Here is a 25,184-nt window from a genome sequence, read left to right as displayed (position 1 = left end):
TCACTCATGAAATTGAGAACAACTGCAATGAACTGCAGTCGCCTGCGCAGCTGCAGCCGCGCCAACCCTCTTTTCAAATGACGATGACTGATTTGAGGATGTGTGTTTTTTTTTTAACTTTCTTTTGTAGTACACCATGGTAAAACTAGGACGGACCGCAGCACTGATGAATCGTCCGAGGCACAATAACCGTGATGGACGGCAATCTTCTGAGCATCTCCGAGCTTGATCTGATGAACCTGTTCAGACTTTTGTGATGACCAAAGACATAAAGATGCTGGGGCTCCTTCCCTGTCCGAGATGACTCACACCTTGGAAAGCTAACTCCTTCCTTCCACACCAGCTACTTGATAATTGGTTCTGACTTTTGTGATGACCAAAGAACTGAAGTGTGGCACTCTGTCTCAGGTGACTCAAAGCTTTGAAGGAAAGAGTTGCTTGCTGCAGGGGGATGTGCTCAGTCAACAAAGTTTGTCCTAAGATGATTAAAAATAATTTAGTTGTATTAAACATTTTGGTAAAACACCGCAGCAGCAAGATCTTAATTTTTTGTTTACACAAATCCCCAGATGAGCATAATTTCAGAGCTTGTGCCTGAAGCTTCCAATCTGCAGTTTTTCAAAAAACAATACAATGGCGGTCTAGTGGTGACCTCTGGTTTAATTCCTAAAACCAGATAGCTTAAATTTAGGCGGGAGAGTTGCCACCACTGTTTGCCCTTCTCTTAACAGACCCTATTTGGCACAACTAAGATAAAAGAAAAAAGATAATTCAAAGGAAGGAGCGGGTTAATTTTGGATGGGAGTCAGATTACCAGGAGTGGGATGGGACAGGATTATTTTTTAAACTTTGGCCTGGGAGCGGGATGGGACAGGATTACTCTCTGTGGGAGTGGGGCGAGACAGCAGTGAAAACTCACTCGTGTCGAGTGAGTTTTCACTCTTATGCGGTGCTCTTGTTAAGACATTTTATAAAAGGTGTAAATTCAAAAAGAAAATATCAATATTAAATAATTTTCTGGAATCTTCTGCCTCTTTAGTGAACGAATTTGTTGCTTTTTAGGCCTTACTGGCCTTGAAACTGTATCTTAATCTTACTGGCTCTGAACCTTTTAACTGATTTGTCAAGTACTCAAGGAAAGCAGTAAATAAATACCTGCTGGATCCAGCAAAATGTTTTTAATGGAAAAAAAACAAACGTTTTTCAGTACAATTATATATATTTTTCCTAGTTTGGAAAAGGAAAGACATGTTGGTTTGTACTTTGGTTGTTTGACAACTACGCCTCTACTTTTTAAATAGATAAATCAAAGAAAAATAAAGCATTCATTAAAGGGTCTGATGCTTAAAAAGATTTTTTTCCAGAAGAGTGTTGCTAATATGAAGGAATTCACAAAAAGTTGACCAGATTTCTTTATTGGAAACATTAAAAATGTGGCAAATGTTTAAATGAGACATAGCTGTGAAGTGTGATTTCCAATTCATCACATTAGCATGATTCGTTCTGCTAAGATTATCTTGCACAAACATTGCAGATCACTGAACATGTTTGGCAAAGTGCTTGGAGAAGCTTCTAAGGTGAGTGGAATGTTGTGATGAGGTCGTGTCCCTCTGGGGGTCTCATTCTGGCTCGGGCGTGGCTCTCACAGTACAGACGCCCTTCCACAATGAAATAGCCTTTCTGCTTTAGGTTGACATCACAGTCGGAGCACGCGAAACACCCGGGGTGATGGTATTTGTCCCGAGCTTTAATCACTGTCCCCCTGCAGTTTCAAACACAGAAAAAAGGTGACATCAATGTTCAGAAGAGGTTTTTTCAAAACAATTGTTTTCTCAGGTGTGATGCTACGTTCACTCCAGGCTCGGAAATGTGCGTTCAGATGGCCACTTTAAATGAAAAGTGTATGTAAACGCATGTAAAAGCAAGTTTCGGGTTTTCCTGTACAAAACTCCTCTGTTTATGTGTCGACACTCAGGTTTTTAAGTCCGTTTTCGGACTCTACGTGCAACATGTATGTCAATTAAATGCGCGTTGAAAGTTAAACCACCTGAACTTTGACCAATCAGGGACTCAGATTTGGTAGTGATGTTTGGATGGCTTCCCTTTAGATTCACAGAAGTCCCAACCAGATAAATTAATAATTGGTTTGTGCCCAGCTGGAATTCTATGACACCAAGTCTTTCAGATATCAGAGTGAGCTGTGAAAGTGAAGCAAGATTCACCAGAATTGCACCGCTTTGACATTTTGCACCAACTCTCCGATTAAATTCTCACATTCTATGTTACAAGTTCTCACATCAAATCTACAAGTGCGTCCTTTTTGGAACATATTGAACTTCATAACTCTCTTCTAACTGTGAGTACATGTGCTAGTATCAGGTAGCAACAGTCCAGCACGTTCAAGAATGCCTGTTTGTAGCGTTCTTGAACTTGCGTCACATGCCTGATGTGAACGTAGCTTAAATGCTCTTTAAAATGTATAATGAATCACAAGGGAGAACATTGGTGATCATTTGAAAACTGCTTAAACATTAAGAGGGAAAAACATTTTTAACTCTATGAGAATTTTTTGAGGGTCAGATCATAAACTGTATAATTATTGCTGTCACGTGTTCTTTTGAGAGATTTCTTTGCAATATCTGGTAAAAAATAAAATCATTAAAATTCATTTTACTGTTTTATTTGTCTGGCACACATTATTTTTTATCTTTATAAATGTAGCATCCATTCAATTACGTGTTTCCTCCAAAAGTGGTATCAATTTCTGTGATGGTTAGTATTTATCTTCAACTCCCCCTCACCTCAAAAGTAATCTGATTGGTCAGTTTATATTTCTCTAGAGAAGTCCATGGGATTTGGCTTTTTGGAGCCAGTGGGTACTTCCTGTTTGAACATGAGAGGGGAGGAGTCCCTCAGTCCAGTTCTCATATATCGTAAGTGGCTGTAAATTAGAAAATGTGGTAACACTTTATATTAAGATTCCTTAACAAGCTTTGTTAACACATTAACAAGCATTATAAATGAATTTATAGGGTGTTAGTAAGACATTTATTAGTACAATAAGTCTAATAAGGTTTATTAAATTAGTTAACACATTTACAAGCATTATTATTAGGATTTTTTTTAACATGCTAATGATGCATTTATTGATATTATAGGTGCCTAACAAATGTGTCAGTGTTAATAAGCTTAATAAGATTTATTAACAACCTTTGTTAACAAATTAAGAAGTATTATTATTGTTTGGGGTTCTAGTAAGATATTTATTAGCATTATAGATGCCTGACACAAGCCTAAGTGTTCATAAGCTTAATAAGTTTTATTAACTAACGTAACAAATTAATAGGCTTTATTAATGTGTCAGATGCTAGGAAGATATTTATTAGCATTATAGATGTCTTGCAAATACCTGAAAGTGTTAATAAGATTTATTAACATCTAAAGTCAGACCATTGTCTTCTAAATCCATATTACTAAACTGCTTATAAGCTTTACAAATGTATTAATTAACTCTGTTAATAGTTTATTAATTGTTTTGCAGCACCTCATCTAAAGTGTGGATGTTTTTTAGCACAAACAACCACAAAGCATAAAGATTGTAAAAAGAACTTTATGACATTAAAACAGACTAAACATACACAAATCGTTCTGTAAAAGATATATAATAATTTAATTCAGATAAATATTTTTTTAAAAAAAAACAGACTGCTGTTGGATGACTAGCATCATAGCTAATAAGGATAAAGTATTAGCATCTATCCTGAGTGAAACATTCATTGCAAATCCCATCACCAGCAGACAATTCTCTGCATTCAATGCCAACTGCATTCAACCACTGTTGCCTTGCTTCAAAGTCCACAAGAAAGTTGCACAAGCCAGTAATTTTTGAAGACCGAAGACAATAAACCTACAGGAGCCATGCTAAAGCTAACACGCTAACGACCGACCGGTACAGAATCAAAGATGGGCGGGGCTTTTTTCGTCACCTGTGTGAAAGCAAAGTCTAAGAGGCCATTCAATTGGCTGAAAGTAAGCACGCCTGGTTTGCTGATGAGTTTGATTGACAGATTCATTAGCCAATGGTGACATTAGTTAACCTGCCCATCTTTGATTCCTTTCATAATCAAAGATGGGCAGGTTAGCGTGTTAGCTTAAGCATGGCTCCTGTAGATTTATTAAATGGTCTTCGTTCTTCAAAAATGACTGGCTTGTGCAACTTTCTTGTGGACTTTGAAGCAAGGCAACAGTGGTTGAATGCAGTTGGCACTGAATGCAGAGAACTGTCTGCTGGTGATGGGATTTGCAATGAATGTTTCACTCAGGATAGATGCTAATACTTTATCCTTATTAGCTATGATGCTATTCATCCAACACCAGTATATGTTTTAAAAAAAAAAATATTTGTCTGAATTAAATTATTATATATCTTTTACAGAACGATTTGTGTATGTTTAGTCTGTTTTAATGTCATAAAGTTCTTTTTACAATCTTTATGCTTTGTGGTTGTTTGTGCTAAAAAACGTCCACACTTTAGATGAGGTGCTGCAAAACAATTAATAAACTATTAACAGAGTTAATTAATACATTTGTAAAGCTTATAAGCAGTTTAGTAATATGGATTTAGAAGACAATGGTCTGACTTTAGATGTTAATAAATCTTATTAACACTTTCAGGTATTTGCAAGACATCTATAATGCTAATAAATATCTTCCTAGCATCTGACACATTAATAAAGCCTATTAATTTGTTACGTTAGTTAATAAAACTTATTAAGCTTATGAACACTTAGGCTTGTGTCAGGCATCTATAATGCTAATAAATATCTTACAAGAGCCCCAAACAATAATAATACTTCTTAATTTGTTAACAAAGGTTGTTAATAAATCTTATTAAGCTTATTAACACTGACACATTTGTTAGGCACCTATAATATCAATAAATGCATCATTAGCATCTTGAAAACATCCTAATAATAATGCTTGTAAATGTGTTAACTAAGTAATTTAATTAACCTTATTAGACTTATTGTACTAATAAATGTCTTACTAACACCCTATAAATTCATTTATAATGCTTGTAAATGTGTTAACAAAGCTTGTTAAGGAATCTTAATATAAAGTGTTACCGAAAATGTTGTATTCTTTTGCTCAGGAGGTTGCCATTTGATTCCCCGCTGCCATCTTTCCCAGTTTGAGTCTATTTAAATGGTCTTAAATAGCTCATTTACCTTTAAGTCTCTTTGAATAAAACATGTGTTTACTAACTAGATAAAAAAGTCATATTTCCTCTTATCTAGCTCTTATTAAATCAGAGAACCTGGACTAGTCTAATGTTCATTCATGACCACACAGAGACAAACACACACCACTGCAACAAACCGAGTCACTGTATTTATAGAGTGAAAGAAAAGGGTTGTGTTGTTGATTTAATTTTCCGATTCTTTTTTGGAGATCCACAGATTAATGAGATCCACAGATGTCCTGCTCTGTTTTCACTCACACAATCCCATTCCCACACTTATCGCAGACGGGCAGTTTCTGCAAGTTTCCTGTAGGTGGAGCTGGTTTGGAGGTGGGGGCTTTGACTGTCCGGGTCACAATGGGACGAGTGCCTGTCCACAGGAGAAAGGAAGGCTTCAATCAAGCGAATAAATGGAAGCAGAGCATTTGAAGGACACAAGTCGAGAACACTTCAGGAACTAACAAAAAGCCTCTTGCATTCAGAATGACACTTTTTAGTCATGGTAAGAATAGAGTGCATTTTCTCTCTTCAATCAGTGAGGCAGATAGAGAAGGTTTTTTTTTATTGACATATTATACAACTTAGACATCACGGCACTGACATAACAAAGAACAGACATTAACATTGCAATTGCTGTGACGCACAATGTCACATACGGGCAATTATTGGTTGCATTGATTTCTATATCAAGGGAAAAACATGTTTGACAATTGAAATTAAATTGCAGAGTCATTAAAAGAGTTTAGTTTAAAAATGAATGTTACATCTTTTTTGATTATTTATCTTGTTAAAATATTTGCTAATTTACTTTCTTTTTTACAGCCTTCACTCATCCATCTTACAAATGTTTGCATTGATTTGGAGGCAGAAAGGGCTCACCGTCGCTGTCGATAAACTCCTGGAGGGCTCTAAAGGAGCCAGACTGCCGAGGCTCCTGGGGCATATCCTGGTCTTTCTGCAGCATCCGGTACACGTCAGATTCCTCGATGCTGCTCAGAGCTCTGGGACTGAAGCGGTTTTCAGAAACACAAGATTTTAAAGGTCAGAGCATAAAATATAGATAAAATATACAGAACGTGATTTAAAGCAGGGGAAAAAATGTTGGACGGTCATAAAATGTCTTTTTAGATATTGTTTTTCTGAAAACACTGCACTGCTATCCGTCCTACTTTAATGTGGCACAGCTGCAGCTAAGCTCCACTTGGATTCTCTTCTATATGCTCTCCTGTCATTCACATAGCTACACTCTATTAGTCAAGCAGCCTGATGAAGTCTGGCTGACATGTTCAGCACATCTTTGGATCTGGATTGAGGGGTCGTTGAAGAGGCAACTCATGACGAGAGCACAAAGACTGAGGTTGAAAAAAATATCCGCAAACAAACTGCAACAAATGGAGAATCGTACGTTTCCTACCATTACATTTTTGGATGACTAATTTATAAAAACACACTCTGATGAAAATTGGGTTTTTGGTGCTTTTAAAATTTTCTTGTGGCATTTTTCTGACGATGGAGGACATACATACATACAAATACAGTATATACAGTATATATAGATATATATATCTATATATACAGTATATATATAAAAAAAACGCCCCTCTCACCCTTCTGTGGGTGGTTACTCACACAAGCTTGAGTCCTCTACCAGAGGCCTGGGAATTTGAGGGTCCTGTGCAGTATCTTAGCTGTTTCTAGCACCATGCTTTTCTGGACTGAGAGGTCTGAGGTCTTTCCAGGTATCTGTTGTAGCCACTCCTCCAGCTTGGGGGTTACTGCCCCGAGTGTTCCAATTACCACAGGCACCACTGTCACCTTCACTTTCCAGGCTTTCTCCAGTTCTTCTCTGAGTCCCTGGTATTTCTCCAGTTTCTCATGTTCCTTCTTCCTGATGTTTCCATCGCTTGGCACTGCCACATCCACCACAACGGCTTTCCCTGTTCTTTATCCACCACTACAATGACTGGTTGGTTCGCCATTACCATACTATCAGTCTGGATCTGGAAGTCCCACAGGATCTTTGCCCTTTCATGCTCTACCACCTTTGGGGGGTGTTTTTTCCCATTTTGACCTTGGGGTTACCAGTTCATATTTTGCACACGTTCCTGTATATTTTTCCAGCCACTTGATTGTGCCGCTCCATGTATGCTTTACCTGCCAACATCTTACACCCTGCAAATATGTGCTGGATTGTTTCAGGCGCCTCTTTGGACAGCCTACACCTTGGGTCTTGTCTGGTGTGGTAGATCTGATCCTCTATTGCTCTGGTGCTCAGGGCTCAGGGCTCAGGGCTGGTACATCCCATGCAGGGGTTTGTCCTCCCATGAGGATCTGTCCTCCAGCACTTTATCCTCTGCTCTCCATTGTCTGAGACATTCACTAAGCACATTGTCAGTTGGGTCCTTGAGCTTGATGTATTCATGTAGCTATTTATTGCCCGGGTCTTATTTTTGCCATTGAGCCGGCTTCTCGGGACTTGCCTTACTCGTTGGAGGTATTTAGCTATTGCAGCTTTCTTTGTTGCCTGCTACAGGTTGCCATTTGCCTGCGAAATTCCAAGGAACTAGTAACTGTCCTCAATGTCTGCTATTGTTTCTCCTAACATTGTCTCTCATGTTGTGAGGTAGGCAAAAGCGTTAAGGGTCTTGCCCAAGGACCCACACTGGGTGATGTTAATCACCCAGTCACCCTGTCACCATTGTTATGGTAATTGGCCAATTTCCATTGTGAATACACACACACACACACATATATATATATATATATATATATATATATATATATATATATATATATATATATATATATATATATATATATATATATATATATATATATATATATATATATATATATATATATATTGTGAAGGGCTGTAAGCTGGTGGGAGAAAGTGCAAAAGGTGCAAAGAAATTATGGGAAATGGGGGCAGGCTTACTCCATGCCAACAGTCCCACCCACAACTCAGAGGTGAATTTTTAATGAACTCCCGCTGCTCTGCAGAAATGTCTCAGAAAAGCTATAAAATATGTACCTTTTTGAAATTTTGGCTCATAGAGAAATGTTTATTACTGCCCTGAGTCAGTACCTCTCAGGCTTGGGCTGAACAAGGCCTCGGATCTGGCCCTCCATGGCATCTTGGATGTTTCCTGAAGAGTACAGGCCTATGGGAGTGTTGTAGGACGTGCTGACCACCTGTCGTTTGTCATCAATGTTTGCTGCAGCAATAAACGGCTGAGCTCTGCGGTTGTGAGTGGCGCCGATCGGTTTATACTCCTGTAAAAGTGGGAAATAGGACGAAACGTTCCTAATAACTGCACACACAATAGTGTTTTTTTCTTAATTATTTATCATCATTCTACAAACCTGCTGTTTGGTCTCAAGGTCGACTTTAAACGGGTGAGCTCTGCCGTCCTCCATAACATGAGGCGACCAGAGTCGTGATTGATTCCTGAGAACAGACACATTCTGACTGGAGGGTTGAATCAGCATGGCTTATCTTCATGAGCCACAAGTTTGTGAGTCTATAATCCTAACCCACAAAACATCAAAAATGAGGTTTGGAAATGTGTCATTGAACTGCCATATTCCTGTCTTCCTCTACTTCTGTGGCTTAATGTGTCATTTATTAGTTTCATTTTGTTATATTAATTTGGACCCACAAAGTTTTAATACTGTAATACTGTATAAAAACATGTTATTTTGAGAAGTATTTTTACTAAATCAATAAATACCACTTCCCTCTCTATATAATATAAGATTTATTCCAACAGATTTAGTTTAGATTTTTGTAGCAATAGGGAAAAACCCTCTTGAAAGCAAAACCTCAACATTTACTGTCAAATAGATAGACTACACATAGACTTAGTAAAATGACAAAACAACGAGGTGCAATAAAAGAGTCTGAAAAACTACCACAAATAACTTCTCCATGTTTTCATAAATCCATTGGAGCTCATTGGTCAAGATCAAACAGAGGAGCTTTAGATCATTTTATAAACTGTTCCACGTTGAGAGCCCCAGTTGTTGGATTGAATAAATATGTAAGAGGACAGATGCAGGATGGCAGAATTTGAAGAACTGCTCTTTATTAGAAAATACAGTGAGGAGCGACAATTATTTATCTAGGTACACCTGTAGCCTCAGTTTCCTGTTCTTTGCTGACAGGAGGGGCACCCAGTGTGGTCTTCTACTGCTGTAGCCTATCTGCCTCAAGGATGGATGTGTTGTGTGTTCAGAGACGCTCTTCTGCAGACTTTGGTTGTAACCAATGGTTATTTGAGTTACTGCTGCCTTTCTATCAACTGGAATCAGTCTCACCATTCTCCTCGGACCTTACTGAATATTTTCTCTTTTTGGACCATTCTCTGTAAACAGTTGAACATGTGTGCCTAGTAAAGTTCCACTGAGTGTTTTTATTTAAGACTTCTGTAGATAAAAAATCCTTAAAACAGGAACTTTTTGTAGTAAAAAATCAAATGCGCTGTAAAACAGTGTGGTCCTGTTCTTGCTGGATCTTGTTACCTTTCCACAGTGAGACACAGCTGTTTGCTGGACTCCTTTATCTTGTTTTGAGCCTCACAGTGCAGCATGTCTGTAGCTGGGACTCCCTCGATGGCCAGGATAACATCCCCAGGACACAAGTTGGCTGAGGACGCCTTACTGCCTGGAGTGATCTGCATAAGAAGGAACCAAACAAGAGTTATATTAAAATAAACTGGATAACTTTACAAAAGTTCTGCAAAACAAAAGTTGTGGCACAAGATTTTCGTGAAATCTGCTCAAAAAGATGGTAAACTTAAAATAAACCACATCAAATATGTTTGTGTTATATATAGAAGGAGAGAGTTCATCTGCTTTTTTCTTTTTATTATTCTAAAACTAACATACATTAGTTTTGTTGTTTTTAAAGCCACAGCATCACCTAATCATTGAGAAAAATGGGGTAAAACTGAGGAAGACGGTCCATTTGAAATGACAGATTTTTTGCCAGTTTTAATAGTTTACATGCAGTTTTGTAACATTTGGGTTTAGTCTCAAATATCTTTTATCAACTATTCATTTAAGCATTTTTATTCATTTCATGCTAACTTTGCTTGCTTAATGATGATAAACGCACTTAATATTTTAATGTTATTTCTCTTAATGTGATCAAACCAAACACTTTGGTTTATTTTGCTACTTTAATCGGAATTTCTTTAAATGTCTTTTTTGCTTTTCTTTTTAGATGTTTTGTTACGTTTCCCCCTCAAAAACTAGCAAAGTCTATTTCAGGACTCTGTCAGTTTTAACCGAAGATCAAAATTTCTCAGAAAATATAAAAACTTGGTTGTTTGCATTCTTTTTAAATTAAGACATCAAATTATTGCAATCAAAAAGATAATTATGAATCTAAAGGTTTTTCATTGGACCCAAGCTGTTTATTTTCTTCGTTTTTCCTTTATGAATCAGCCAAAAATGTATTTTTATTAGATGAGGGAAGAGTTTGGATTTTTTGTCACCAAAAAAAGTACAAAAATAGAGTCAATCTGCTTTTCCTAAAAGCTATTTTCAAATAAAAAACTTTTAAGATCTTCAAAAAGAGTAATGAAGGTACTGTTTCAGGAGGCTTGTGTTACAGCACTGCTTTAGCACTAATGAAATCCCAGCTCTTTAGTTAGTCACGTGTCTTTGCAGTGAGGACAGAATCGTGTTTTCTCACAGCTGAAGACTCTGGAATGGGGTTGAATGTGCACACACACAATGAAGCAGGATTTTTACAGGAATACCACATTCCCCTTTGGTTTTGAAAAGCAAGGCCATCAAAATTCGTTTTTGAAACTCTTTCCTCAAGTTCAGTTCATTTGAAACACACAAAAGATTCATTGTAAACCGATAATGTACTGTTATGGTATTAAAAAGTTAGCATTGCAGTGTGGATTTTTTCTTTTTTTGGTTGAATTTTTAAAAGTTTAGATTAAAAGTGATGCTCCACTTTCTGTATTCAGGTCTGTAAGCCCCTCTTTTTTTGGCAGCACATTCCTAAATAACAAGTACAGGAAAGAACAGCTGTCTCTTTTATTGAAGGGGAGGGTATTCTTGTAAACTAAAACTGTGATGGCTACTTTGGCTGTGTTTTCATTTAGAAAGAAAAGTCATAAATCCATATCTTACAGTTGATCTAGATTTAGACCACAACTCCTCTTATTCTCTTAAAATGAAATAATGTAAAGGGAAGTTTAACAACATTATTGAACATAGATGTTCATCTGTGCAGCTTGAGGAGGTGCAGTTGCGTTGATGGAGCTTCGATTTTTGACTCCCTGACTATCAGTCAAAGCCAGACACCAGTTTAAGTTGTATTCTACCAAGAAGTGTCATTCTCTCATGCACTAAACTTCTATTTTGTCCTTAACTTTCCCCGTGTTACAACTATTCCGGGTCGTCAGTTTGTATTCATTTGAACATACTTTCTTTAATCCACATTGTGCAGCTTAAAGTTCCACTCCAATCATCACTTTTTATATGTCCTCCATCATGAGAAAAATGCAACAAGAACATAATAAAAAAAAACAAACACACAATTTTAATCAGAGTGGATCTTATTGTTATTGTGACAATTAACATGTGGAACAAAAGTATTGTTTTAAACTTTGTCAAAAAAATAAATTCTAAAAGAAAGTAACAGGAAATTTCAAACTACTTGACAATTTACTCAGCTAAACAGCTAAATAACCAATTTCTATAAAAAAGAAAACTAAATGCTTTGAAAAATTCTTTTTAAATTTTGTGAGTGTTCTAATGCTATCCTACCTATTTGTTCTGAGCTTTCAATGTAATATCTACTTTATACTTTCAATAAACATGACCTTCATGAAGCTAAGGCAGAGGGTTAGCTTTTTCTTTCCTTTTCTATTGATCGGATAATATATTTCCATGCAGTGTTTCTAAAAGATCCTGAGGTGGTGAGGGCTAAAACGTAATTGGGTTTACAAGGTAAAGACAGAGAGCCAGTTTGTAACATTCACAGTTTAGAAAACCTTATAGAATTCCAAGTATGTAAAATTGATGTTCAACTTGCTGCTTTGCTGAAAGTGTTGAACCACAATAAATTATAATTAACATTAAATCCCCCAAATAAATATGCTTATTTTCATTACTCTGAATTTCGTCCACAGTTTCTGCAGAAATATAGAGTTAATTTAAATCTGCAATGAAACAAAGAACATGTGACTGACTTTATACAGTGAAAAAATCTAACATGTCCATGACAAATGCACACATGTAAAAGCTAAACTGAGACTCTCACTCTATGAATAAGAATAATGGTATATAAAGTAAACATGGGCTCTATGCATGTACCTGCTGCACTGTTGTGGACCAGACACAACAGTGTCTTCACATTCAGAACTTAAATGCATTCAACTCCACATATCTATTTAATCGTTTCTGTCTGTGGTTCAAATTTTTCAAAAAGTGTCTCCCCCTTCTGTAAAACTGCACCGACCAGAGAAAGGTCAGAGTTCAATGTGACCTGCAAAATAAAAGCACGACAGGCAATGCGGCAACGCTTAACTGCAAATGAAAAAAGCTCCATCATTCTGACAACACAGGAGCACAAGAAACACAGAAAACACAATGCTGAAGTCGGCCTTTGATTCACCTTTATAAATTGCGAGTCAAGGAGAAAGTTTAGGGGAAACCTGCTTTTCTAATTGAACCCAGGCCTTCATCTTTCAACCAGGTAAACCAAGAAGTACCACATTTTGCTGTTCCTCAACCAACTACAAGAGGCAGACATTTCCCATTGACTGCTATGTATAAAAGACAGATTCTGCAATGAATACTAATAAATAAAGAGTAAAAATATTCAGTTCTAAGAGACAAAGATACTGAATGCTGAATAGTTAAAATAACAACTGCAGTCTTCTGGATTTTCTACGGAGGATGAAAATTCAATAAAACTTCAGCTATTCACTTCGCTTTACTCCTAAGTGGTTTGGAAGAGGGGAATCAGAAGCCAACTTTCCACTTCAGTTTTTCTCGTCAGGAGAAAGCCCAAATCATCAGCCCCCTCAAAAATTAACCATTTATTTTAATCAAACAAGAAAATGCAGTGAATGATCATAAAGAGAAATCGACATTAAATGAGTACTGAGTGTGTCCAGTTTCTGCCTTGAAACAGCATCAACTCTTCCACAGTTTTTGAAGGAACTCTGCTGGTAGGTCATCTCAAACATCTTGGACAACTAACCTTGATCTCTGAATCTAGGTATTCTCGTGTCTTTCTGTCTTTTCCTGTACTCCCAAAAACACTTGACGATGTGGAGATCAGGGTTCTGTGAGGGGCCATGCCATCCCTTCCGAAACTTCTTGTTCTTCTTTACGCTAAGGATGGTTCTTAAAGACTTTTGCTTTAGTCACATGCACATGTACGCGGTTTGACCTGCACGGGTGCTGCAGGGTTTTTGGGGTTGTCCTGGCCCGTGGAGGGTTGGAGGGCTGCATCTTGATACACTGAACCACCTGAACCACCAGGAGCAGCAGCAGAGCTACGTCCGGATGCTCTTTGTGGATTACAGTTCCGCTTTCAACACGATAATCCCGGACAGACTCTGCGATAAACTGCTCACTCTTGGCCTCCCACCCCCCCACATGCAATTGGATTAACGACTTCCTCACAAACCGGTCACAGACTGTGAGACTCGGCCCCCACCTCTCCTCCACCCGCACAATGAGCATCGGCGCCCCACAGGGCTGTGTGCTAAGCCCCCTGCTGTACTGCCTCTACACGCATGACTGCAGCCCAGCCCACAGCAACAACAGCATCATCAAATTTGCTGACGACACCACGGTGTCTCTGCATACAGAGAGGAGGTCCTGAAGCGGACAACCTGGTCCTCAGAGAACAACCTCACCCTGAACACCAGCAAAACAGAGAGATCATTGTCGACTTCAGGAAGCATGGCGCAGGCCCAACCCCCCTCCATATTAATGGGGAGCATGTGGAGAGGGTCCACACCTTCAGGTTCCTCAGCATTATCATCTCTGCCGACCTCTACTGGACAACCAACACCACAGCCACCATCAAGAAGGCTCAGCAGCGTCTGCACTTCCTGAGGGTCCTCAGAAAGAACAACATCAGCACCAACCTGCTACTGACCTTCTACCAGTCATCCATCCAGAGCCTGCTCATATACTGCATAACAGTTTGGTTCGGCAGGTGCGCGGTCGCGGATAAGAAGATCATTGGGTGCCCTCTCCCCACCCCTGACGGACATCTAATCCGCGCGCTGCATCACTAGGGCTCAGAACATCATCAAGGACAGTTCACACCCTGGCTCAGACCTGTTCGACCTGCTGCCCTCTGGGAGGCGCTACAGAGGCATCAGAAGCAAAACGAACAGACTCAAAAACAGCTTCTTTCCAAGGCAATAACATTCTCAATTCCAAAATGCCCAGATAAAAATCCATACTTCTGTCCACTTACTCTGTCCACAGTGTCAACACTATATCTCATTGCTACCTATTGCACATCTGACATGTTTACACACAAATTTTGCATGCAATTTTGCGGACATTCTTCATTACAGTTTATATTTTTAGACTTGTATATACTGATCTGTTTGATATTTATTCCGTTGTTCCTTGATATTCTTGCACTGTTATGGTGATGCCTCGATCTCATTGTCCAACGAACAATGACAATGAAGCAAATCTAATCTAATCTAATCTAAGGCGTGTCTTGTTCCCTTGAGGCTTGTGCGGCCACCTCAACAGACGTCTTGTAAATGTAACGTACCATTGTTGTGAGTGTATCGTCAAGTATTTGTAGGGCTAATGTGAGTTACACACGCTTCTTAAGTACGGGGGATGATGTTGTATATTGCCCTTTACGCCACAGTCTAGTTGTCAGTAAAGCGTGCACCCTGGCTCTTTAATGACTGCATGCATGTAATAAGAAGTAGGAGCTCATAAGAAGATACAAAAGAATATACTGGATGAGATTCTGGATGTGCATGTCATACGTAGGATGTCCACGCAAACTACACCCTGATTGTCTTAATTCCTCATTTCTAACAGTCAGACAGCATGGAAGAAGACAATCAAGGACCGCACACTTACAACTGTAACTGCACTAATGGGCTCCCTGCGCAAATTGGTTGAAAAATGAGTGATTTAAGTGTTCCTTACAACCTGGGCTCACAACATGCATGTGTGCAAAACATTTTTTGCATTCAAATATGCATTAACTTTTTACCCGCAGATAGCCTGTATCCACTTGTAAGGGCAGTTGTGACTACGGCATTAGTTAGTATGTTTGGAGTTGTTGTATTGCTGTAGAAAACATTTTGAGATAATCAAAAACCTACCTGGTAGGTTTGCATGTTGGATAAAGATCTGCCTGTATTTCTGGGCATTGATAATTCCTAGCATGTCTACAACCCTCGAGGTTGCCCATTTCTTTAAAAAGAGCTTGAACAGCACATCTTGAAAATATTTGTCTGGGAGAAACCTTGCCGAACAGCAGAACTACCTTGAGGGGGGGGGGTTTACTAGGCAGTAGCCCCCCTCCTATGGTTGCCGTATGGAGTGGGCCCCCCCTCTTTCGGTTTTATTTGCACCTTAGACATGTAGGGCCCTTGGTAGGGGGGGTGCTTGGACATCACTGCCAGCAAGCAGCGGATGTCCTCCTAGCACCCTACCCGCCAATTTTAACCGCACCTTAGACATTTAGGGCCCCTTGGTGGGGAGGGTGAGGGGACGTCACTGTGAGTAATCAGGAGATGTCCCCTTAGTGCCCTACCCGCCAATTTTAACTGCACCCCCCTTAGTACACACACCCCTCCCCCCTCAATATATACATCCCAACATAAACACACACACATGCACACACACACCCTCTCAAACACACATACACGCACACACATTTTGCAAGGAAGGTGGGACCTGGGTCCATCTGTCCCCTGCCTCTTCCCTGGTGGGGGGTACGGGCCCCTTTGCAACGGCGGCCGTGTCCCCGGGGTGCCGGCTTCCTGGGCCCGGCGGTGCTCTCTCCGCGCGGTGGGGGGGTTCACATTACATCTGAGCCGGGGGTGTCTGGTCCCTGGGGGGTGGGTTCTGGTCCTCGCTCCTGAGTGCTGGGCCCCGCCAAATTTCCAACTGTGGCCGAGCCTGGTCGGGCCATATTTACAACACCCCTTGTGGGCCCTCTTTTTTCCCCGGGGTTCCCCCCTCCTGGGCGGGGGCGGCGGTCCCCTGCCTCGCTCCTCCCTGGACCAACCGTGGGCCGGGCGGATGGCTGCCTGGAGTGCGGAGCGGGTCTCCCTTGGGGGGTCCTGGCTCGTATCTGGGGTTGGGGCGGGGGGATGCCCGGAACTCCTGGGTGGTGGTGGGGTGCTCGTTTGGGGCTGTGGGCGTCCTTCTCCGGTGGGGCCCTGCGTTGGGTTCTCCCGGCGCGGCGGGGGGGCTGCTCTCCTGGTTGGGCTGGGGCGGCGCTCACTTTCCCTCCGTGCCTCCTTGGCCTCTGGCTCTGGGGGCCTTGCGGCGGCCCTGCTGGCCCTGGCCTGGGTGGCGGGCTTGGTCGCCCGGGCGGCGGTTGTTCCCTGCCGGTTCCCGTGTGGCGTTGGGGGGATTCCGGCTGCCGCTGCTGCTGCGGTGGGGGTCTTGGGGTGGGGATGGCTGGGCACTCTCCCTCCTTCTTTTCACGTTCCACCACCCATTTTGGAAGAACATAAACACTCACCTGAGCACTGGTGTTAGCTCACCTTTGCACTAACAGTTTGCATGACTGAATGACTGAAATATTTCACACTAGTTGGTTTTAAGGCATAAGTATGCGTGTGAACACTATCTGTTTTGTGTACATGTCGACAGGTGGACATTTTTACATTTTTACATTTTTGCAGCTAGCAGGTGTGTTTAATAGATTTCAGTGTGTGTGGACAGGCTCCGCCCCTTTTTTTTTGTTTTGTTTTTTACTACATTTGAACCTTACCATAATGATTAACAACCAGTAAACTTGTTATGCTGCTTCATGGTCTTATCCCCCTTCCCCTCCTATTATCACCCCCTACCCCCCCTCTCTCTAACGTCCCTCTCTCTTCTTCCCCTCTTTCCTTTTCCGTCCGGTCCAACACCAAAGATTTTCAGACATGATTGAAATTAATAAAGTTTGGCCTCAATTACAAAAGGGGTTTATTCAGACATACCTTTGGTTTGTCTGAAGATTAATAACCCCTCTTGTTAAAGTAAAATATGTCCAACACAAGAGGCCCTCAGCTCTCATCTGTCTGCCCAGCTGTTGGACAGGACAAGTTAAAAAAAAAAAAAAAAAAAAAAAAAAAAAAAAAAAAGAACTACCTTGAGTCTTTCTGCTGTGCTCGGTCTTCACCAAGTAAACTGTCTTTCAAAGCCTCACCATGGTAGCACAGTTTAAAGCCGCCTCCTCCACAGCTGCTTCTAATTCAGTTCATGACTGGATTTGAACCTACAGCTGACGTTGACAATCATCAGCACCTGTTTGGGATAATTGGTTGGTCCAACACCTGACTATGATCCTTAAAAAAACCCTTATCTGTGAAAAAAAACCTATAAGAATAATTGCTGTTTAAATGCAAAAAGTAGTAACCCCATATATTGATTGGATATATTGACTGCCCAATTTGAATTTTGTAAAGTGAGAAAAATAAACAATCAAAATGTATACTCTTAAAAATATTTATTAGAGCATGCTGTCACACCCGCATCACAATTATGTTATCTATGTCTGTCTGTCTGTCTTTTTTTCATGTGTTTATTTTCAGTCCACAAAGGAAAATATTTCTTATATTAAGCTTTTCAAATCTGCAATAAGTGTTTTTTCATTTTTTTTCTTTTGAACAGACATTAACTTTAACCCGGTAACTGTAGAGGGAAATGCTGTTATTTTCTGTTGTTCATCAAAGAACATGACCTTGGGTTGAGCTTTCTGAATTGTTCAAGTGCTGGAAAAAAACAAACAGTGAAACTGTCATGTGATCCATGTGAATAATCTATTCCACTGAAGAATAACTGACTCTAATAGTTTTTAAATTACTCTCATAAATGTTTCCTGGTGGTTGGCAGCACTTTCTTCTTTCTTCCCTGAGCTCCTCACGGATACCAAACCTCCACTTTGGATGCTTTTACAAGCTTCCTTATGTTGTTATGTTGTTTTGGTCAGTTATATTGTTAAAAAATAATAAATAACCAGTTTGTTTTGCGCATGTATGTAGTTTCTCTGAAGTTTTTTGTTTTAGTCTCAGACCTGTCAATTTTTAAATAACTTTCCTCTTAGCAAAAAGTAGTCTTTGTAAGTGTACTACAAGTAGTCTATACTTAAAGAGAGGCAGTATACTTGAAGTTTACTTCTTGTATTTGAATTGTAAAATCCAGTTTGAAAAAGTTATACTTCCTACACTCCACAAACATGCTCTTTAGTATACTGCACTTGCTCTCTTTTTACTCAAGTATAAATGATAAAATAAACTTCAAGTGTCAAGTTTCATAATCACAAAAGTTTTTTTTCCAGAAACACTTCAGTAATCCAGAAACTTCCCTGATGTTAGTCAAACATGTTTGCATCTCAAATGTACCGTTACACAGAGCACTAGAAATTTGAAAAACAATTTGCAAAAAGTAAAATTAAAGTATGAGAAAATCAAGGATAAATCCTGGGTTGATCATTTTCATGCACCAAAACAACAGTTTTACTCTAAACCTCTCATTCACAAATTTAAGGAAATGTTGATCAAACTGTTTTTTTGGGGGGGGGGCTTTGCCTTTCAATAGCTTTTTTTGTCTTTTGTTGAAAAAACATGTAAGGTTTACAGTATTGTGGCCATTGTAAAAATAATTCAACAAGTTTAGTTATGATCAAACTGTTAAAATTGGCCAAATCTCGGCTTTGATGGCTGCTGTTCAGCTTTTTTTCCAATGACTGGAAAATTCCTGTCCAACCAGCTGGTGACAGTCTGTACCAGGTGTGTTTCACCAATGAGAAGCTGTGCTAAAAGGGTCAACCAGGAGCAAAAGAAGAAGAAGAACACTCAAGTCACAAACTATGAAACTTCTGGTCTAAATAATGATTTAAAACGTTTTATTTTTTTTTTAATTAAAAGTTAAAAATAGTTGTCCTGATGGTTTTGCATGTCGGTATTGTTGTCATCTTAAAACACAGAAGTTCTGTAAATTCTATTTAGATGAAGCAAGCCTTTAAAAAGAATCCTGGCCTGTTTTGCATCATGGGTACTTAATCTACTGATACTGTATTTGGTGGCTAAATCCCTTCCTTTGATCTGTTTCTCTAATCCTAGAGTCTAACCTGCTCCCCAGTTGGAGGAGACACAAAAAAAGGGGGGGGGGGGGCTCAGTCATGACCTAAATCTTTAAGTCTCCAAAAGTTCACAAATTTAAAACAGCACAGTGAGATACAGGGGGAGAAGCCCAGTCTATCACTGGTTCACATCTGTCTCTTGGTACCCATAAGTAGACATCCAACAGAGCATAAAAAAGAACATGTATCCTGTTTGCCCAGATCAACATAATCTTCTGGAAAAAGCTTCCAAGAAAGCTGCAGGGTCACACAGAAAACCTCTGTGAGCTGATTCTCACTTTACACAGGCCCTGACCCATGCTCACACAGACCATAATAATATAAATAACAAACCAAGCCCTAGAGAGAGTTTGCACTGAAACTGAGATGAAATAACAAGGCTATAAATAACTGTGGATGAAAGTGCGGAGAGGATGTCTCATGCCGCCAAAGAGGGAAGAGTGATTTACACGGATGCGTTTGTCTGAGTGCTGCTGTCAGATCGGCTTTCCTGAACCTTCTTCATTCTCTTGTTTTGACGCAGCTCAAACTCAAATATTCTACCTTAAATTATGAAGCTTTTTATCCTTTTGTCTCCTTTTCTTTGGATCACTTTTCTCGAATCATTCCAAATTTACTGGAGAACTGAAGCTAAAGAGAACAAATGAGTTGAGTGCAAGTTGCAAGAAAGCAACAAATCCACAGCAAAGAAAGGAATCTGCCCATCAGAAATATTCTCCTGACACACAATAAGCATGTTGGTTTCTGCAGCTCTGCATCTTTAAAACACTATTCTAACTTTTTAAAGTTTTTTTTTTTCAAATTATGAGTGGAAAGTGTCTTGAAGCAATCAAATTCTGTCAAATAAAAGTGATAGTTAACTTTTAGCTTCATATTATTTTTAGGTCATTTCAGAAAAGTGTTAAAATAGTGTTATAAAAAAACACTTTCTGATCATCTTTTCATCTATTTTAAGAGTTCCCAGTGGTGTCATAATTATGATTATGCCTTTTTTTAGCCAAAATAAAAAACACCAAAACAAAACTGTGTTGTTTTCTAGGACATAGTTTCTGCAGAGCGGCAGGACTTTATTAGAAATTCTCATCAGAGTTGTGCGTGGAGTGAGCCTGACCTGACTTCCCATCATCAATCTGTTAACATTCTTACCTGCTAGCTTACAGCCCCTCACAACCCCAACCTAACATTAGGGGTGCAACAAAAATGGCGAGCTATATCAGAGCACAACAAAGACGTACATGGATGTATTTGTCTGCAAGTGGATGCATCAGAATTGAGCCGAGGCAGGGAGCTAATTTCTACATCACAAATACGGTATCAGAATCAGAGAATCAGAGATACTTTATTGATCCCACACGTGGGAAATTTGTTTGTCACCATAGCAACTGACAGCAGAGGGAAAAAAAGACTTAGAATTTAATAAAAAAGCAAGAACAAGAAAATGTAGCATAAAAACAAACATCAAGGTATTATAATTTAAAAATCTATTTACAGAACAGGGCAGGTAAAAAGATGTGCAAAAGAAATGTGCAAAATAGAAAACAACTAAATAAAGAGATAATAAAAAAATGTGCAAAGGTTATTTTTCCAATGGTAATTTATCATCTGCTCCCGTGTCTGCCTTCGCTCACACAAAACAGCAGAGTGGGTCTTTATTATTCGGACTTTTGACATTGCAGAGTTCATTTGTTATTATTTATGTCGAACTAAAGTTATGTCGGGAAAGTGTCTGGAAGCATCCAACACATCATATTCTGTCCAATAAAAGGCAAAGTTAGCTTTTAGCTCTAAATTCTTTTCAGGTCACTTCAGCTAACATGCTAAAGGACTTAAGCATTGATATTAAAATGACTTTTCTACTGCTTCATTCTCATTTTAGGATTCTTGTAAAACATATTCCTTGTTCCAAAGTATTTCCACCTTCACGTGAACGCAGACAAATATTGGGGGATGGCTGAGCCACCGGGGGCCAGCTGGGTTACAAGTGTGAAAACATCCCAACTTGTTGCACAGGTGGATCCTGGCACAGAATCAATCAGATCCTGATAGTCGGCCTTTCACAAATATATCATGGTGATGCAACAGAAACACTTGTTCTGCATTCATTAAAATGAAGACTGATTGACGATTACAGTGGGGGTGGTCTTGGTGTTTGTGATAACACACCTCCTGCAGAGACACATAATCCTGAACAACTGTTTCCATCGGCAAAGCAGCTCCTGAAGGGAGACACTCTGCTGGAGCTCCAAAGTGCCCCTGTAAGGCTGCTGTTTGCTGAATATGAGGATGATAACCATTTGTGTTTACTTTTAAACTGGTGAGTCATGAAGGGCAGGATGTTCCTGACCAAACATGGCTGTGGATGAGGACACTGGACTCACTTCAGCTTAAACAGAGTGGCTGGGATCTTTCTGACTTCAGTTTTTGTACTCAGTTATGGTCACAAATACAGTAAAAATAATTATGTTATTATATCATTATAATTCTTTTTTCCAAACTGCTGAATCGATCATCCACGGTTTTATCCCTCGACAGGTGTGTGGCTGCCAGACAGAGAAAAACTGCCTCTGAGCTCCACTTTTAGCATCGTCCTGTTTAATTTCTTTTTATAAAGGTGAACTCCTAACCCTGAACTTTGTTTGACTCTGGGATTTAGCTGTAAAACACTTACAGCAATATTTCTGTCAAAAATCAAGACAGGAGCAAAAAAGGCTGCTGGATTTTTAGAGCTGGAATTTTGGGAAATACATTTTAAAACTGAACACACACAATTCATGAAAAATGTTTCCATCTTCTCTGGTTTTTGTCCCTAAGCCTGACTTTTATGCAAATCAACATTTTATGTTTGATCTAAAAGAGAAGTAAAGTTCAAAGCTTTGGTTTTTTTCATCCAAGATAATGAGCTTCTGTTTCCACTCTTCAATACTAAGCTGGGCAAAGAGGTCGGTGGCAACAGATGCTTTTTTTTTGTTCTCATTAGAAAAATATTCCCAAAAATACTTCTCAACATCATACGCTCCCCTTGTTTCCCTCATTTCTGACTCTATGTGTTTCCTTTGGGGATTCAGATGTTTGTTGCATATTTCATCAACAGGAAATGTCCTTTTTGCAGCTGGAAACTATTGCAAATTTAGCAGAAAAGTGCAGTTTTATTTAATTATTTTTCAGTCATGAAATAGTTTGCTCCCATATGTCATGCCTCCCATTTCTACTTTTAAAGATAAAGTGCTGCCAAACACAAGAAACTGGAACAGAGCAAACTCCAAAGCTGCATTATGTGTGTTATTTTAGTACATTTCAGAAATATTCTTATATTAATAATCATGTCATCTGAAAAGTCTCGGAAAAGGTCTGCTTTTTAAAATGTTTATTTGACACTCATTTCCCAGTTTTTTCAAATTTTAGTTGATTGTGTTTGCAGGGTTAAAGAAGATTCAGGGAAACTTTTTCTGAGTTTTTGTGTAGCATGTAACACATGTTTGTGTGCGTGTGTCTGAGAACATGTCAGCCTCTATTTTTGTCTAAGCCTCTTGCTTGTTTGGTTGCACAGGTGCAGGCTCTGCACCACCCCTTCATGTTTCTAGAATAAACCCAGCTGGTGTAACCAAGTGAAAAAATAAAGCCATGTGTCATCCATCTGGAATGAAGGAGAAAAATTCACATGAACCGTGTTTTTTTTTAAAACATTTTATTTTTTGGTCAAATAATTATTTTGCATGCGTGCATGCGTGGGTTTTTTCCGGGGACTCCTGCTTCCTCCCACCGTCCAAAAACATGCTTCATAGGTTAATTGGTCACTCCACATTGTCCATAGGTGTGCATGGTTGTGATATGTGTGACCCTGCGACAGACTAGCGACCTGTCCAGGGTTTCCCCTGCCTTCGCCCATGAGTAGCCGGGATAGGCTCCGGCAACCCCGTGACCCCGAAAGGGACACACGGAAGAAGATGAATGAATGAATGAATGATTATTTCGGCTAAAATTTACATCGAGGCCCCAAAAAAAACGATGAATTTTCTTTTGCTCAAACCAGTTCAGCTTTGACCTTGTAAGGCAGAGATCGCATCACTCACCCTGGAGATGGTCAGGGGCTGGTTAAAGTCCCTTCCTCCTGTCAGGCGGAAACCCCAGGGGGCCGGCCCATCCAACACCACATTAAGTGGCATGACCTGCAGGGTATCTCCCAGCTGTCTGTGGAACCGCTCAGTGCTGCGATTGCTGTCGAACAGCAAGGACGTATCACCATGATGGTGATTTTGATCCATGCAGGGGGGGTTGCAGAGGGAGGGGAAATGGGCAGACCCCAGTGAGGTAATTGGTCAGATTTTGGAATCAGACTGTCTGCTTGTCCCATCAAAACTAACTGGTGTACTTGTTTTGAGTTTTTGTCTTTGCAACTGGTTCTCCGGAAATGTTTAAACCAAACTAAAGTGCACGTTTGGGCCCGTGCGAACATTTGCATGGAGATGTTTATCTGACAGATAACTTATGGAAGAGCTTCCCATCTGCTGACAGCCCCAGCCCTCCAGCTCCTGCTGTCCTCTTCTCATGCTTAAGCCCTGCTGCTCTTGTCCTTATTTGGTCTGAAGACAAGGCTCCTCTAGGAGGTCCTGGAGGTCTCACAGACGCATTCCAGCCACTATTGATCCCATACAGCACTGTGTGTCTGAATCCAAGGCGGGATGACAGTCCAATTCTCATTTCACATGTGTTCATACAAAACAGCTTTCCCTCACTGCTTAAAGAACACCTCTTATGATCATTTTTCCTTAGTCATGTGTCTGGACATGGTCTATGATGGGGGGGCGCAAACGTTTTGCAAAGGCGGACAAATTTGGTGAGGTAAAAAGGTTTCAGCCTGACATTCTTTGAACTGTTTTTATCACATTAAATGCAAATGAACTTTTTAATGAACATTTCAGTGCAGTGATACACTTTTCATTTGTTCACAGAAATAAACCCCATCTAATTAGGTTTTAACTAAATTCTTGTCAATTTTTCCATTTTTCACCTCGTAAACTCTCAATTAGCTCGTCAAAGTTAGCATGTCTTGCCTAGACATTGAACTTCTTGAAAACATCAGAAATCTCTTGACGTATTTGGCAGACACAGTTCTCATAAAACAAAATTTCCATTTTCTGCTTATTCTGGAAGCGAAATCCTTCGTGTCAATTATTTTATCATTTACAGTTGACATTTTAGAACTGAGCTAGAAAGGGTCACAAACCGGTTGCAAAACACTGTTATACAACGGCTTAAAGGGCCTATACCATGCTATTCTTAAGCCTTTTATATTAAACCGTATCCATGTCTATGATAACGTATTATATTTAGCACACAAGATAATTAAATATGAGTTATTTCCATAAGCCATTTTTCTACCCAGAAGTAAGACGACTTGATCCCTGAGGCTCCAGCTTTCGCTCCATGTGGGTGCCGCCCACTTCATGACGTCATCCTAGGGTCAGTCTCAGGAGTGTGTCAGCGTCTTGTCCACGAAATCCACGACATCCAAACGTTTTCAAAGATGGATGTGCATCTTGTGCATATAAAATGAAAGCGTTTTGGCAGAAAAAATGGGTATGTTTTGTAGCCTGGGGGGGCGGTGCG

At 39.7% G+C, this 25,184-nt stretch overlaps 1 protein-coding gene across 1 annotated transcript; it reads right to left on the bottom strand.

Moving 5' to 3' along the window:
- Positions 1–1,399: 1,399 nt before the first annotated feature.
- On the bottom strand, positions 1,400–25,184 carry pdlim3 (PDZ and LIM domain 3). The gene is made up of 7 exons (XM_023958077.1): positions 23,648–25,184; positions 9,767–9,918; positions 8,609–8,693; positions 8,331–8,518; positions 6,122–6,249; positions 5,501–5,612; positions 1,400–1,762 (listed from the first exon to the last, which is right to left on the bottom strand). The coding sequence occupies exons 1-7, from the start codon at positions 23,837–23,839 to the stop codon at positions 1,573–1,575; spliced, it is 1,047 nt and encodes a 348-aa protein (XP_023813845.1). The 5' UTR covers positions 23,840–25,184; the 3' UTR covers positions 1,400–1,572.

The sequence above is a fragment of the Oryzias latipes genome, chromosome 1 (assembly GCF_002234675.1).
Source record: "Oryzias latipes chromosome 1, ASM223467v1".
Lineage (NCBI taxonomy): Eukaryota > Metazoa > Chordata > Actinopteri > Beloniformes > Adrianichthyidae > Oryzias > Oryzias latipes.
Note: the sequence above shows the minus strand (reverse complement) of the source record. Positions and strands in the feature narration are given on the sequence as shown.